General features: G+C 38.2%; 1 protein-coding gene across 2 annotated transcripts in view; it reads right to left on the reverse strand.

Annotated features, from left to right (window-relative positions):
- Positions 1-2541: 2541 nt before the first annotated feature.
- Positions 2542-14384, reverse strand: part of cwo (transcription factor cwo) — a 44946-nt gene continuing 33103 nt past the window's right edge. Inside the window, exons 2-9 of one of the 2 annotated variants that reach the window (XM_074095193.1) lie at positions 14114-14213; positions 12674-12857; positions 9823-9981; positions 8908-9090; positions 7441-7631; positions 6798-6992; positions 6305-6395; positions 2542-4996 (exon numbers count right to left, since the gene is read on the reverse strand). In XM_074095193.1, the coding sequence (XP_073951294.1) occupies positions 4800-4996; positions 6305-6395; positions 6798-6992; positions 7441-7631; positions 8908-9090; positions 9823-9981; positions 12674-12857; positions 14114-14213 (1300 nt within the window). In that variant the 3' untranslated portion in view covers positions 2542-4799. Of the gene's footprint in view, positions 4997-6304; positions 6396-6797; positions 6993-7440; positions 7632-8907; positions 9091-9822; positions 9982-12673; positions 12858-14104; positions 14214-14384 lie in introns of both variants that reach the window. The other variant, XM_074095192.1, reaches the window with a different exon arrangement.

The raw sequence follows: 14384 nt of genomic DNA on the forward strand, positions 1-14384 counted from the left end.
ATGTTTCATAAAAAACCATCGATTTATCTTCGACAATGACGATCTTCCATATAAACTTTCATCCCCTATTTCACCCCCCACAGGAAGAATTAAAAAAAAACGCGCGAATAAATATCTATTTATCTCTTATCACGTGCCCAAATGCCAAGTTTCAAAAGAACCATCGATATATCTTCGACAATGACGATCTTCCATATAAAGTTTTATCCCCTATTTCATCCCCTCACAGAAAGAATTTAAAAAAACGCGCGAACAAATATCTATTTATTTCTTATCACGTGCCGAAATGGCAAGTTTAATAAAGATTCATCAATTTATCTTCGATAATGACGACCTTCCGTATACATTTTCATCCCCTATTTCACCCCCCCACCGGTCGAATTTTCAAAGCAGCTCAAACAGATATCGATTTATTTCTTAATTAAGAGCCTAAATGCCAAGTTTCATGGTGTTATCTTCGACAGTGGCAAACTTCCACCTTATAAACTTTCATCCCCTATTTCAACCTCTTAAAGCCTTTTTTTCGCGATAAAAGATAGCCTATGTTCTTTCCCAAGGCCCATTCTATCTCTGTACCAAATTTCATCAAAATCGTTTCAGCGGTTTAGGCGTGAAAGCGTAACAGACAGACAGACAGAGTTACTTTCGCGTTTATAATATTATATAATAGTATGGATTTATATTAGGTCGAATTTGCACTTGCAAATTAATCCATGCAGTGCAGTATCGACGACGTCATCGACTCGTAAACTCATAATGGCATAAATAATTTTTGGTACTTACTTATTTCCAAAAAAAACTGACAGTAACCAAAAAAAAAAAAACGAAAATTTAAAAATTTCCTGAAACAAACATTTGAAGTTTTCGATATTTTTCAACCCTCACCTAAAGCAATACAGAGGTGCATATGGAAAGATTTTAAGAAAAGCCCATGTATGGAATAGGAAAATATCTCGACTTTGTTTCTTGGGGGTAGGTAATCTCTGAACTGATTTAAATAATTTTTGTAAGTACCAATAGAAAGATACACTATCCCTGATTGACAATAGACTACATTTTTTTATTGAAAAAATGCAAACTCCGCAGAATAAAAATAAGTGAATTCAATTTCGGGTATATTTTCAAAATTCTTTCAATAATAGAAAGCTACAATGTGTCTCATCGACAATTAAGAATATTAAAATAGATGATCATAACAGTAATTCATGTCCCGCGGGAACTTTTAAATTTCTGGGGATATAATCCTATACCTATCGTGTATGAACTCGCAGGCAAAAGTAACGCGTACTTACTACTTTAATTTAACGTTTTCTAAAAGTCCACCCCTGAATCAGCGAAACAGCTGGTTTCAAAGTTGGTACGAATTATGATTAATTACGTATGTAGGTTGATTTTGGAATTCCAAAATTTGCACCATCTGTTAAAACAATAAAAGTTACAAGTACTACAATTCTACAAAATTGTTAAGTTTCTCGTAGTACTTAAAATGTTACAATTTTGTAGAATTGTAGCACTTGTAACTTTTGTGGTACAGGTGCCTGGACCAAGGCTCGGAACCGGTTAAAATAGCGGTAGGTACTTAAATACCGGTTTATTTATTTATTTATTGAGGTTACTCCGAACTTTCATAAGAACGCGAACTTAACTATAATCTAAATAAACCGGTTTATTCTGTGGGTTTATTCGACTGGATGGAAAACGAGCAAGTGGGTCTCCTGATGGTAAAAGATCACCACCGCCCATAAACATCTGTTACGCGTTTCTGTATTATTAACTAGGACTAGGCTTTTCCTTAAGTTACTGTGAATCGTTGTGATAGTTGCATTTCTAAGATTTCAGTGAATGAGTGTCGTATTGTTTTGGTTTTATCTTGACCACAATTAGTGGACTTTTGTTAGTTCTTCAAAATACTCTGCCCGAATCCCACTTGTTATGCGCACATTGATCATGTCAGGATCGGATCCCGACTCTCTAAATCCTATCTTACTTACGACATATATATCTCTAATAAAAATATAATATAATTAGTAATGAAAATAGTATTTTAATAAGTAAAATACCTGGGCGACCGAGCTTTGCTCGGGCTGAAACTCTTTATTAAGCGTTTTCCCAGAGAAATACTCCGCTAGATCGATTTGTCATCCCCCAAAACCCCTACATACCAAATTTCATCGAAATCGTTGAAGCCGTTTCCGAGATCCCCGAAATATATATATATACAGACATACAAGAATTCCTCGTTTAAAGATAGGTAGTAGATATTACCTATACATTTTAAATTAATAAGATTTTAAGGTGAAGGTTGCCTGGAAGAGATCGCTCTGAAGCGATAAGGCCGCCTATTGCTTACCTTAGAAAATCTCTATGTATATACTTGTGTTCTCTGTACTGTTTACTGTATTGGTGTGCAATAAAGAGTTATTGTATTGTATTGGATTGTATTGTGATTTTAAGCAATGGCAGCGCACCTACCTTGTCACATTACCTGCATAACTTGCAATAGTAAGCTATCAAACAGAGCAAGAAATAAAAAAAGCTAAATTTATCGTAAAATTTTAACATATATTTCTTAGCTTACGTTTCAAAATAATGTTGTTAAACTTAACATCAAAATACATTTAACATGAATAATATCGACTACGCCATCATTATACTCTTCTATGTTCGTGTTCTATGTATAACACCTCAGTCTTGTAACGTACACTCGAGCACAAAAGTAGCTGATACCCCTTAGTATTTTGTCACAGTAAATAACAACAAGGAAAGTTTGAAATGTTTCAAATTAGTGCCAGTGAGAAAGTAATAAAGGGTGGTGCTATTTTTGAACTTGACTGTACTTGCTGCAGCTATAACTTGAGTAAGAGCCCGTCGTACACCACTAAAACTATTCTTAAGGTATAAATAAACTACTTTGTTGCAATGGAAGTCAAATATTTATCTAGCTAGGTACCTGGCGTGTCGCTGCCTTTTTATAACTTTCAATGGCAAATAACCCACCAAAATTTCATCGCAATAGGATGAATGTGATAGTGCATAAAACGAACACACAAACATTGAAATTTACCTATTTATACACATATAAAAAGACTATTTAAGTCATGACAATATGACATAAGTATTATAAATTATTCTACCTCGACCTCAATTTTAAACTTTGTTTTTAGTTCAAAATACTCGTACTACCTACTGTATTACAGAATATCAGTTTATATGACGAAAAAAGTATGAATCAGAAGCAACCAATTCAGTTCTTTACCTGCTACGCGAACAAACGTGATAGCTGATAGCCTGATACTTAGCACAAGCAAGACAAAGATATGTTTCATGCAAACCCACCCATCAAACCACTTCATATAACTAGATGTTATGTACTTAATTTTATGATTGTTTTCAAATATCATTTGATGATTTATGACGTCCATTGGCAACAAAGCATTCTCGTTTAATATTAACAGACTAACTACGTCCGTTGTTTTCACAGCCATCACTAAAACTAGAACAATCATTTAATTCGTCAAGTCTCGCTATAGATAATTATCTACTAAAAAGACTTACAAAATAGGTATGTTATAATTTTAAAATTTCAAACGTTGCAACATGACTTCTAGTTCTTTTTATATTCATCATCAATTAGGAAATCCGCGATAACGAAATATAACAATATCGAACTATGTATGAATGAGGAGTTATAACAATGTACAGTCGGTAGCAGGTACACGGTCAAAAAAAATGTAAATACGACCTCATTGTTAAGAGCACAAGAACGTGGTTAGATAGTTTTAAGTTCGCATCGAACGGTGAATAATCTGGTCCCAACTGTCACTACACTTCCCTATAATTTCAGCCGCGTAGTAGTGACTGAACGAAATACCGCAACCATTCAAATATTTATTACATATTGAATATCAATCAATAAAACTGATAGATAAACACAAACAGGAGTGATAAACATAACAGTAAGTATTTAAACTAATTTGTAATTTATTTACCTACAGTTCTCGTGAAGACGATAGCTACATGGTGGTTCAATAATATGGAATTAATCTGTAATTTTCACCTTCACGTGGACTGTAAATTATTGAATAAACCCGTTTCACCAACTTCTTAAAATAACGTAAATCTTAAATGTTCACAAAAATACTTTAAAGTGGAATAGCGGTATTTTTCTCAAAGAAACTAAATTTTTATTACCCTTGCTTTTTAATTTATGGAAAAAGTACACTTATACAACTGTTATGGTTTATAGAACCCATGCCAAATGTTCATGAACAACACAAGTTTGTTAGGTACTTTAATGATATTATAAAATAAAAGTTTCTTTTAAATGTGTTCACAGGGCTGCTGTATAGACTTTATTAGTCTAACCATAAGACAATCCCTCAAAATCAAAATGCTTTTATTTAAATAGTGCGTTCATGTTTGGATATGGATCACATAAATTCATAAGTGTACGTAATTTCAACTTAATAGACCCATTACATTGGAGTAGATTTGGTGTGACAGATGAACATACAGACGCGTCAGTGATCCTGTGTTTATTCTTCCTTTTCTTGAAAATATGGAAAAGCAGTCTTACAATAGTTTTTATGTCACCAATCACCATACGTGGGATGTTTGTGGGAAACTTAACGGAAGTTGTCACTATTGGCACTTAATAAAGCTTGAATGGTTAGATAATGTCCACTTGCTTCTTATAAAAGTCTTCAAGTTCCCCTCGTTCTGTCACTACATAATTCCTCCCTAACCCAATGTGCATTTAACACTTAATATTTCTTCACATCACTGCGTCCACAACTGGCTCAAACGGGCCGCCAGTCGCGGTCGTTTGTTTCTCTCTTCACTTGGTGATGGTCGAAGCATGGCTGGAAGTTGACGTGTATCGTGACAGGATGCAGGGGTGCCGTGACGAGCGTGGCGCGACTTTCTAATGCGTCGTGCGGGCTGAGGTGGCGCGCCAAACACGCGTAGTCCACGCTTAGGGGGACGTAGTACTTCCCTGGAATTGAGAAGACACGTGAGAACGACCGGCTGTATTTCTACTCACCATCATCATCCTCATTATATCAGCCGTAGGACGTCCACTGTTGGACATAGGCCTCCCCTATATGCCTTCAGTTGCTTCGATTGGAAGCGGCCTTACATGCACCGTGAACCCGTGGCTTTAACCGGGTCACCCGTTCATCTCACCTTTGGACGTCCTACGCTACACTTGCACGCACACACTCAAACTTTCGCATTTATAATATAAGTAGGAGATTGTATTATTAATTGTACAGTCGAGGAAACTGAATCACTTAGTCACCAGCACCAATATCTGGCACAGCAAAGCGCACATAAATATCTGATACGACTATTTCTAGAACCGGTAGTACGCGTCAGATACTTTTGGTTGCTCTGCTGCGGAAACATGTTTTTTTTGGCACATGAATTGTATGGGATGTCAACATGACTGATTTACTTACACTATTGTGAACAGGGCTGGATTAATCATTAGCAGAGTAGGAAACTACCTAGGAGCCCCGCATCGGCTATGGTCCCGCGCGCATTAAACACATCCAAAATAATTCCATCCCAGCCTATATACGTCCCACTGCTGGGCAGAGGCCTCCTCTCAGAACAAGAGGGCTTGGGCCAAAGTTCCCACGCGGGCCCAGTGCGGATTGGGAACTTCACACGCACCATTGAATTGCTTCGCCGGTTTGTGCAGGTTTCCTCACGATGTTTTCCTTCACCGCAAAGCTCGTGGTAAATTTCAAATGTACCAAAATAATTCATACAGCAAATATGAATTGGAAGCTTTGTATGCTCAAAAACAATATTGTTACTTTTTTTTCGACCCATTCTGTAAATGAACTGAAACAATTACTGTGCTCACCCGCGACCTTACGTTCATGCAAGAAATGCGTGTTCATGCAGTTCCTCCACCTCCACACTTTAAGAACACACACAAATCACACAAACCCATCTATCTATCAACACCACCACACCACACTGACGCGTTTCGAACTCAGAGCTCAACTTCAGAGCAACACATAACCATTCACCATGCTACCAGATGTTAGACACTTCTGTCAGTTGATTTGACTGAACTTGAAAAAGCTGATGATCATTAAACGGCTATGAGGCCCAGAAAATTGCGTTGCCTGGTGGTGGTGGCCCCGACATATTAATCCGGCCCTGATTGTGAAATTAACTGTGAAAAAGTTCCACCCTGGGACGTGACTCATAGATATTATATGTAATGCAGGTTACTATGCTAGGTTAGGTAGAATATAAAATGGAAAGATTGTTGCACTGGACTAACCAAGCGAACTGAGCGCGAACACAGGAACGAACTGCGCGGGCGACGCTAGTGGCTTGTCGTAATGCTGGTGTGGGGACTCGCTCGATGTATCCTGCAATAAACACAAAAATAATTATAATCAAATGTCCAACGATCTCGTATAGCATTCATAATGACCAGACAATGTGATAGTAAGTTTAGATAATAAATAATTAATCACTGGGCCCGGTACAGCTTGCCATTATTCATAATACCCAGGCATTATAAATAATGGCCTCAATCACTTGGTGCAGTCAGCAGCACCAATATCTGACATAAAGCGTGAATAAATAAATATCTGGTACGACTCTATTTCTAGGGCCGGTAGCACGTGTCAGATATTTTTGCACGCTTCTTTGTGGCAGATATTATTGCAGGTGACTGTATACTAAATGAGGATCTCTTGGTTTTTAAAATGCGCGTTTGCAAGCCCAGCTCTTAAATGAATGGGTCATTTAACAGCCATTGTAAGTACCTGCGGCGAGGTGTCTCTTGCGTCCTCGTTGGAGTTGGAACCCGACTGGGAGGTCGAACCAGAGTGCGAGTTGCAGCCCGACTGCGAGGTGGAACCCGAGCCGGAGCCCGAGTTGGAGGTAGAGGACGCCGGCTTGACCGCGCGCCGCCGCTTGTGAGCGTTCGGTTTGCACGGGTTATGGGACATATCCGCCGCCTAAGCATAATAATATTATTCAGTTAGAACCATTGACGTACACTAGATCTGGGTAGATAGCAGTGGCGAAGCGTCCATAGAACCATATTCTCACCGGCTTGCCCAAATAGGACTACAGCACATTCATCATTTTATCATTTATGAAAGATGTATGCGATCTTGGCTTCGACTTTAGGGAAATATCTGACGCTTCGCCACTGGTAGATAGATATGGTCAGAACTTAAGGGAAATAAGGTAGTTTTAGGTACACGAGCTAAGCAATTAATACTTCGTATTTGTCACTTTAATTGCATACACTATTATAAGAAAATTCAAAAAATATTATTTATATTTATTATATGATTCTATCATGGACAGGGATGTTTGGAAATAAGTAAGTAATTTCAATATCTTCGTTTCTATTTGCGATCCCTTACTTCAAGTATAAGTTAAATATGTATATCATACCTCGCAATCTTGCGACTTAGAGAATCTTCTCTCGATGGAGTTTTTGAACTTGTACGAGTGCAGATAGTCCTCACTGTGGTCTGGTTTGCGGATGGCGCGCAGTGTCGGCTCGCACTTGCGCCGCCCGTCCAGGTTCAACGGCTCGTTGTCCTGAGGTGGTTCTTCTGGACCAACTATTGGACCATTGGGAACTGGAAAGAGGACTAGCGTTAGTATATAATTTGTCCGCTCAAACAGTGGCCGGCTGCTAAATTTAGTAAGCCCGATCCCTCTTTACTTCTGGATGAATGTATCTATGATATTTTTGTCGCAGCTGGACATGTAAATTATCTTAGCGGACGGACTTTATTCGAGGACAAATTATTTCTAGACATAAGTAGTTTAGGTTCGCGTTTAACGAATAAAAAACCTCTGGTTTAAGTTCACATTTGTGGCTTTTCGTGCAAGTGCACTCACAGCACTGGGTTTAATAGTTTTAGTACAATGGGAACAATTCCACATCAACAGATCAGATAGGTAATTCTTTTAGATGATCCTAGCGCTAGAACACTACTGTCTGTTGGTTTCTAGGTGTCATGACCAAATGGAACATCAACTTAAGTTACCTAATAATACTATATACCTAAAAATAAAATAATAACAAACAAAAATGTAAGCACATAGTTCCTACTCTATACTTAGAGATACACCCAGCATAATAGTTAAGAACTAAGTACTACAAGTTTGTCATCTCCCCGTTCCCTCCAGGCGTTCTGTGGAATTCCTCTCATACTTTACTTATAGCCGTTAAAATGTTAAGCCCCCAAGGAAAAGAAGTAGCTCTTGAAGCAGAGATTTTATAAAAATTAGATTATCTAGTAAGGCATTGTTCAAAAGTATCTGGAATCCACTAGCATGTGGTCATGTAGGAATTAAAAATGTTTGAGAAGGATGTCGCGAACTGAGGTGTGACATGGGAAAAAACGGTTTAGGACTTTGCAAAAATGGTTCGGATCGGAATGTGCCTAAAGAGTAAGTGGGGAAGAAACGTAATATGCCTTATTGGTTGGAAGGTTTTGCTATGATTACGTATGTATGGTACATATTGAATGTCGTGGAAGAAGTACATAGAAAATTAAGTACCTTCCTGCAGTGCAGAAATCCGTTTCAACAACCAACAGGTTGATTCAGAATCCATTATAATGTCAGATTTAAATATACTTAGTACAACATAAAAGGCTTAGGATGCGCTGCATAATTTTAAAGTTTTATCCCCACACCCGAGTTTTTAACAAATCTTAATTTCCATTTCCACAGTTGTTGCGGCATATCACATAGAGAGAGATATTAATAAGAGAGATTTAAAGTCATGAGAGTGACTTCTTCAGCGCGAAGGGAACCCAGAACCATTCTGGACAATCCGAGGGTGAAAAAAGATAAATGCAAAAACGCATATTTGCTCCGCGACGCGACATGTTTGAGGTATACCTTTGTCGCTTTCCATGGGGTAGGGCTCCGATGCCGGTGCGTAGGGCTCGAGCGCCGGCAGAGGCTCCGGACGGCGTGCGGCCATGCCGTTTGCCGCGTAACCTTGGGAGCTGGACGAGGAGCTAGTGGTCTCCGACGACAAACCCTGGTGGAGGCGACTGCCTTCACGCTGTGGTGCCTCGCCTGTCAAACATGAAGAGTGGAACATGTTTTACTTATAGCAAAACTAGGTTTATTTCAAAGTCACAGTTGCCATGAGATGTACCTCTAAAGTAAAAGGCACGTTAAAGCTAAAGGCCCTTTGTAATTTGGTAGTTTTCAGTGTTCAGTCAGTCACTATAGGTTAGGTTAGGTTTGTTTTATAACAATTCTGAACAATTGTTGGATTCAGAAAAAAAAGAGTTATGACAAACGATCATTCTGACAAACATTTCATTCGGAGTGTACTTACATGTAAGCATAATACGAGTATAAACCGCTAACCCTAAATGGGCGCATGACAGACGTCATTCGAGCCATACACAAAGCATACACACTACGTGCCTACAGTCACCAGCATCAGTATCTGATACAATACAGCGTGTTGCGGCGCCACCCTTTCACACTAAGGGGCTGTTTCACCATCCATTGATTAGCGTTAACCGACGGTTAAATGTGATGCCGTCTCCGTCTATTCGAACAAAACAAATAGAGACGGCATCACACCTAACCGCCAGTTAACACTAATCAATGGATGGTGAAACAGCCCCTAAATGTATAGAAACGTCGCTCCTGATCCAAAGCCGGCAGGATTCTCGCCCTCGCCCCGTCTCCGCCCCGTCCGCGTCGTCTCTTTTGTGTGGCTTGCGCCTAAGATTTCGATTCATACCTATATACGTATATAACATCAAGATAAAATAAAACAGCGCTGTTTACCCTTGGCAATGAGTTCAACATGACGCTGCAAATGCGCTGCCAATTGCGCGCAGAACCCATCACCTGGCCCGTAGCCCTGCATTTCCAGGAAGCGAGCAGCCTCCGCCAGGGCCTCCTGGAATCCAGCGCGAAACTCGTCGCCCGTCGCACGTTCGGCAGCTAAAACAGTACCCAGGACAAAATTCAATCCATGCTCTGGGCACCAAATCCTGAGATGAAATGCAGGTGCATCTTCAGTTAACCTCCAGTTAACCTAGTCAGGTTGGATTTAATTTAACCATAGATCTAAAGCCAAAGCCGTTGCGACCGAATGTTACAGTAGAAAAATAGTTTGGTTCGATGAAATTATATACTGACCTCCTACCTAATATGTAATTTCTAGTACAGGCAGTCAGCGTCAAATATAAATAAAAAACATATACTTAATAGTATAAGTTCACATAAATATTGTCAAGAGCATTAGTGTCGCCCGATATACCATTTTAAGTATATTTACAAATATCTGAGTGGATTTATAAATATAGGATTTAGTTTTATTTTTATTTTATATTTTTTTTATATTTTGTGTATAAATAAAAAAGCTTACTAAACATAGTTGATCAAACTAATGTAATATTTCAAATGGTAACAGTTAAACTTTGTGTGTTGTATTTTCCTAATTTTCCAAGGAGCTACTCTGAAAATACTTCGGCACTTTTAAAAAATATTTTACAGATAGTCAATTTTACTATCCTGAATTAACATAGCATTCTTTGCATCCCAGGTAAGTGTAGTTTCTGTGGGGAGCACGCGAAGTAGCAGGCTATAGGTAATTGTTTATATTTTCTCATATTTAAAGAACAGACCGACAGTTTAATATAAATAGAAAGAAAAAGAATAAAAATATTTATTCGTTATATTAAAAGAGTTACAACAACAATATATATAAAAAATCTTATCGTCTAACGCACTCGGGATCACGATCGTTTTCATCACTTCGTTCTGTCACCTGTATGAGATGAAGATAAAAAGAGATGGTGAATGCGATGATGCGATCGCGAGCACCCGAACGTTAGACAAGGTATCTACGGTCTCAGATTGTTCGTGGCCTCGAAACTACCTAGGCTGAATGCGTGCGACGCCTGTGCCCTTAGCCTTAGTGTAAGTTTTCGGTTACAAAATACATCTCGATCGCGTTCGCGTTAAAATCACAATTTATATGGAAACACGAACATCGCAAACGTTCCGCTAGATGGCGCTGTTCATGTTTCCATATAAATTAAGATACTGTACCACTACCATCAGTTTACAGTGACCGTACTCTATAGCGACGGCGTAAATTATTTGTATGGAGAATTGTATAGCGCCCCTACAAATAATTTATGCCGTCGCTATCGAAAACGGTCACTGTAAACTCATGGTAGTGGTACTGTTGCCGACGCATATAGCGTCGTCAGACGTTAACAACTCTGTTGTTTACTAACGAGTAAGTCACGTGATAGATATAATTCATATAATTTTCAATCTAATTCATCCGTGATGTCCTTTGTGTAGCAAAATGTAGGCTTCTTTGGGTAGGTACAATTTGACCTAAACATATGTTCGAATAAGTGACGGGACATACACTGATACACTACTTATTCTATGAAACGGGCAAGGAGCTGTCATCCGCGGTAAAACATAAAAAGTAAATCCTGATTGCCAACGTAAAAAAAAATACAATTATACTTACTTACATTCATAAATAAAAAATAAAAAATGATTCTTGCAAGTGTGTAAATTGAGGTCCCTTATTGAGAAAAGTTCTTTAGATCACACTATGTTAGCCTGAGTAGAATGGTCGAAAGGTATATTTGGAGAGTAATTTTATAGGTAGACTGGCCAGCGAAAGCTGTCCACGCATTTTTTACGAAACTTTAATGTGGTATCATTCTGAGACTGTCAAAATTGTCATATTGTCATTCTAACCCGGCTTAGATAATTTTGATACTTTTGCGATAAGAAATAAATAAATTATTTTTTGTTTAATTCAACCTCCTACCATCCTCAAAATGCAATGTTATAAGATTATGTTAGAATTAAAATTTTAGTCAAAATGGTCCAAACATTGATGCGGCTTGACTGTACGTAAATGGGCACTGACAAATGTCATAAAATTTACCAAGGGACTCCTAAAGTGCTTCATCAACTTTCACACATTACTACATGCTTTTTGATGCAGCTTGAAGAGTCCCGAGTAAAATTTAGTATCTGGAAAATTTAAATAATATCTAAGTATCAACATCGTTTAATTAGTGTAGTGCAAGTGTTGTCAGCCTCATTTTTTAAAATTTGCCGCGTATTCTCGTGGACAGCTTTCGCTGGCCAGTCTACGCAAATTTACTTCCGTGCAACTTTGGTTCATCACGTATCACGTCTCAATTGTATTTATAATTCTTATAGAACTAGTATACATTTAATGTTATGAACTTCGGCATGTACAATATTACGAAATAGTAACTGCGGACTAAAAAAACTCTGGCTGGGTCGACTTCTTAAATCACACGTATGAAAATAGCACTCGAGAATTAGTTTTTTTGTCGAATTTTAAATAAGTCCAAAATATTTAACAATTGTTTAACTATCTTCGAGTGTTATTTTCACATATTATTATGTGATTTAAAAAACATCGATCCCTTGAATGTGAACATTAAAAAAAAAACTTCCAAACCCTTCTCAATAACCCTCAAGAAATCTGGAATAAATACCAAACTCCTTTACATCCTTACCTCAAAATATACTTGGCAACCCGTGCGACTAACAACTCCGCATACGACATAGTAAAAAGACGTTACCATAGCCGATGGCCCGTGGGCAAGGCCATGGTACAAACCATTGGCGCGCTCCTGGAGAAATTTAAGATGTCGTATTGCCATTTCGATGATCTCGGTCTTCTCGACACGGCCGCGGCCCTTCTTGAGGTACTCCGGAGGGATCAGGCGCGACAGATCCGCCAGACAGTTGTTCATGCGATCGCGTCGCCGTTTCTCGATGATGCGGTGCGACATCGGGTCTTGCTGTTGGGAAAATTGTTATGAGTTTGTGGATAACCGAGTAAGAGCTAAGAGATTAGTGATTTGTTGCCGGAAAACTCCGTGTTGGTCGAAGTGATTGTTTGATGGCCATTAAAATCAATAACCGATTCAATTTGCTAAAGAGCTAGAGATAAATTCAACCATTTTGTAACTATAGTCGCCCTTAGTAACTAAAGTCAGTACAAGAATGATAAATCGAGAAAGCTAAGGATTTATTATTTCAATTTCTATAATTAGAAACTCACAGACACATCATCACATAGTAACATCATATTAAATACCTATTATATTAAAATAAATTAAATTTAATCCGCACGTGTCTACTTGTACTATTACTTATTCTGTGATGTGACTTCAGCTTTACCTTAGTTTCGATATGACCGGAAAATTAATGACCCATGGAAAACTGCGCAGTTCCACGTCACTGTCGTCACTCCGTCATGATAATTTCTAAGTGCAAGTCTAGATGCCTACTGCAATTACGGTCTAAGCGAGACTGCTACATCAATGGGGTAGGTCAGAAATCTACGTTACAAAACACCAAATACTTAGGTTTTTTTTTGTCTAGTCACAAAGGAAATCTAGCTCAAACTATTCATATTCAACGCCAGTTTAACATTTTGAAGCTATTTGTGGGCGTATTGACGTTAATTAAAGCAAGGCACATTACATTTAAGTAAGTACTAACTATTAATAGACAACTACATACATACATATATACATACATACATACAACATACATACAACTGTTTAGAGCTATAATTACATTACAATACAATCAGTCCAATAATATTCCAGGATTTTTTTGACTGATTGTGTTAAAATATTTGAAATGAAACCCGTGTAATACTTAATTGGAGTAATTTACCGGAGAGTAGTACCTACCTAACTCCGGTGGTCAATTGTGGTCTTCACTTGTCTTTATCATTAGGTCCACTTCATAAAATGATGATGTTCAAGAGCAAATGCACGAGTTACTACTAAATATATCCAAATTACCTTAGGTGTCCCTACAATATTTAATAGTTCCCTCGATTTCCTTAGGATCCAATCATCAGATCCTGATTTTGTGCCTATGGGACTTAATTAGAGGTATTCATAGACAAACGAAAATTACTTCTTTTTTTCAAATCGGTTCATAAATGACGGAGTTCTGAGATAACAGCCAAAAAACTCTCTAGTTACGGCACTGGTTAGTGTAAAGTATAAAAGGGCCTGTATAAACTTGCCCTCGAGACCTTCCCCTTCTTCAGAAATCCAGTCTGGTAGTCCTCGTCCTCTGAAGGCACCACGAAACCTAACTCCTCGGCTGCACGGAACTCTTCCGTTGAGTTGAAACTGTAACAAAAAAGCCTTATTAATAGGCAATAATGTTTTAAGCTTCCCTGGAGTAAATTAACTTATAGATATATTCAAAGGGAGGGATATACTGGATATACTCCTAGCTATGTAGTCAAGGTCATACCAAGGCATCAAAAATATCTTACACCTTTGTGCTACTAACAATAA

The sequence above is a fragment of the Choristoneura fumiferana genome, chromosome 12 (genome assembly GCF_025370935.1).
Source record: "Choristoneura fumiferana chromosome 12, NRCan_CFum_1, whole genome shotgun sequence".
Taxonomy (NCBI): Eukaryota; Metazoa; Arthropoda; class Insecta; order Lepidoptera; family Tortricidae; genus Choristoneura; species Choristoneura fumiferana.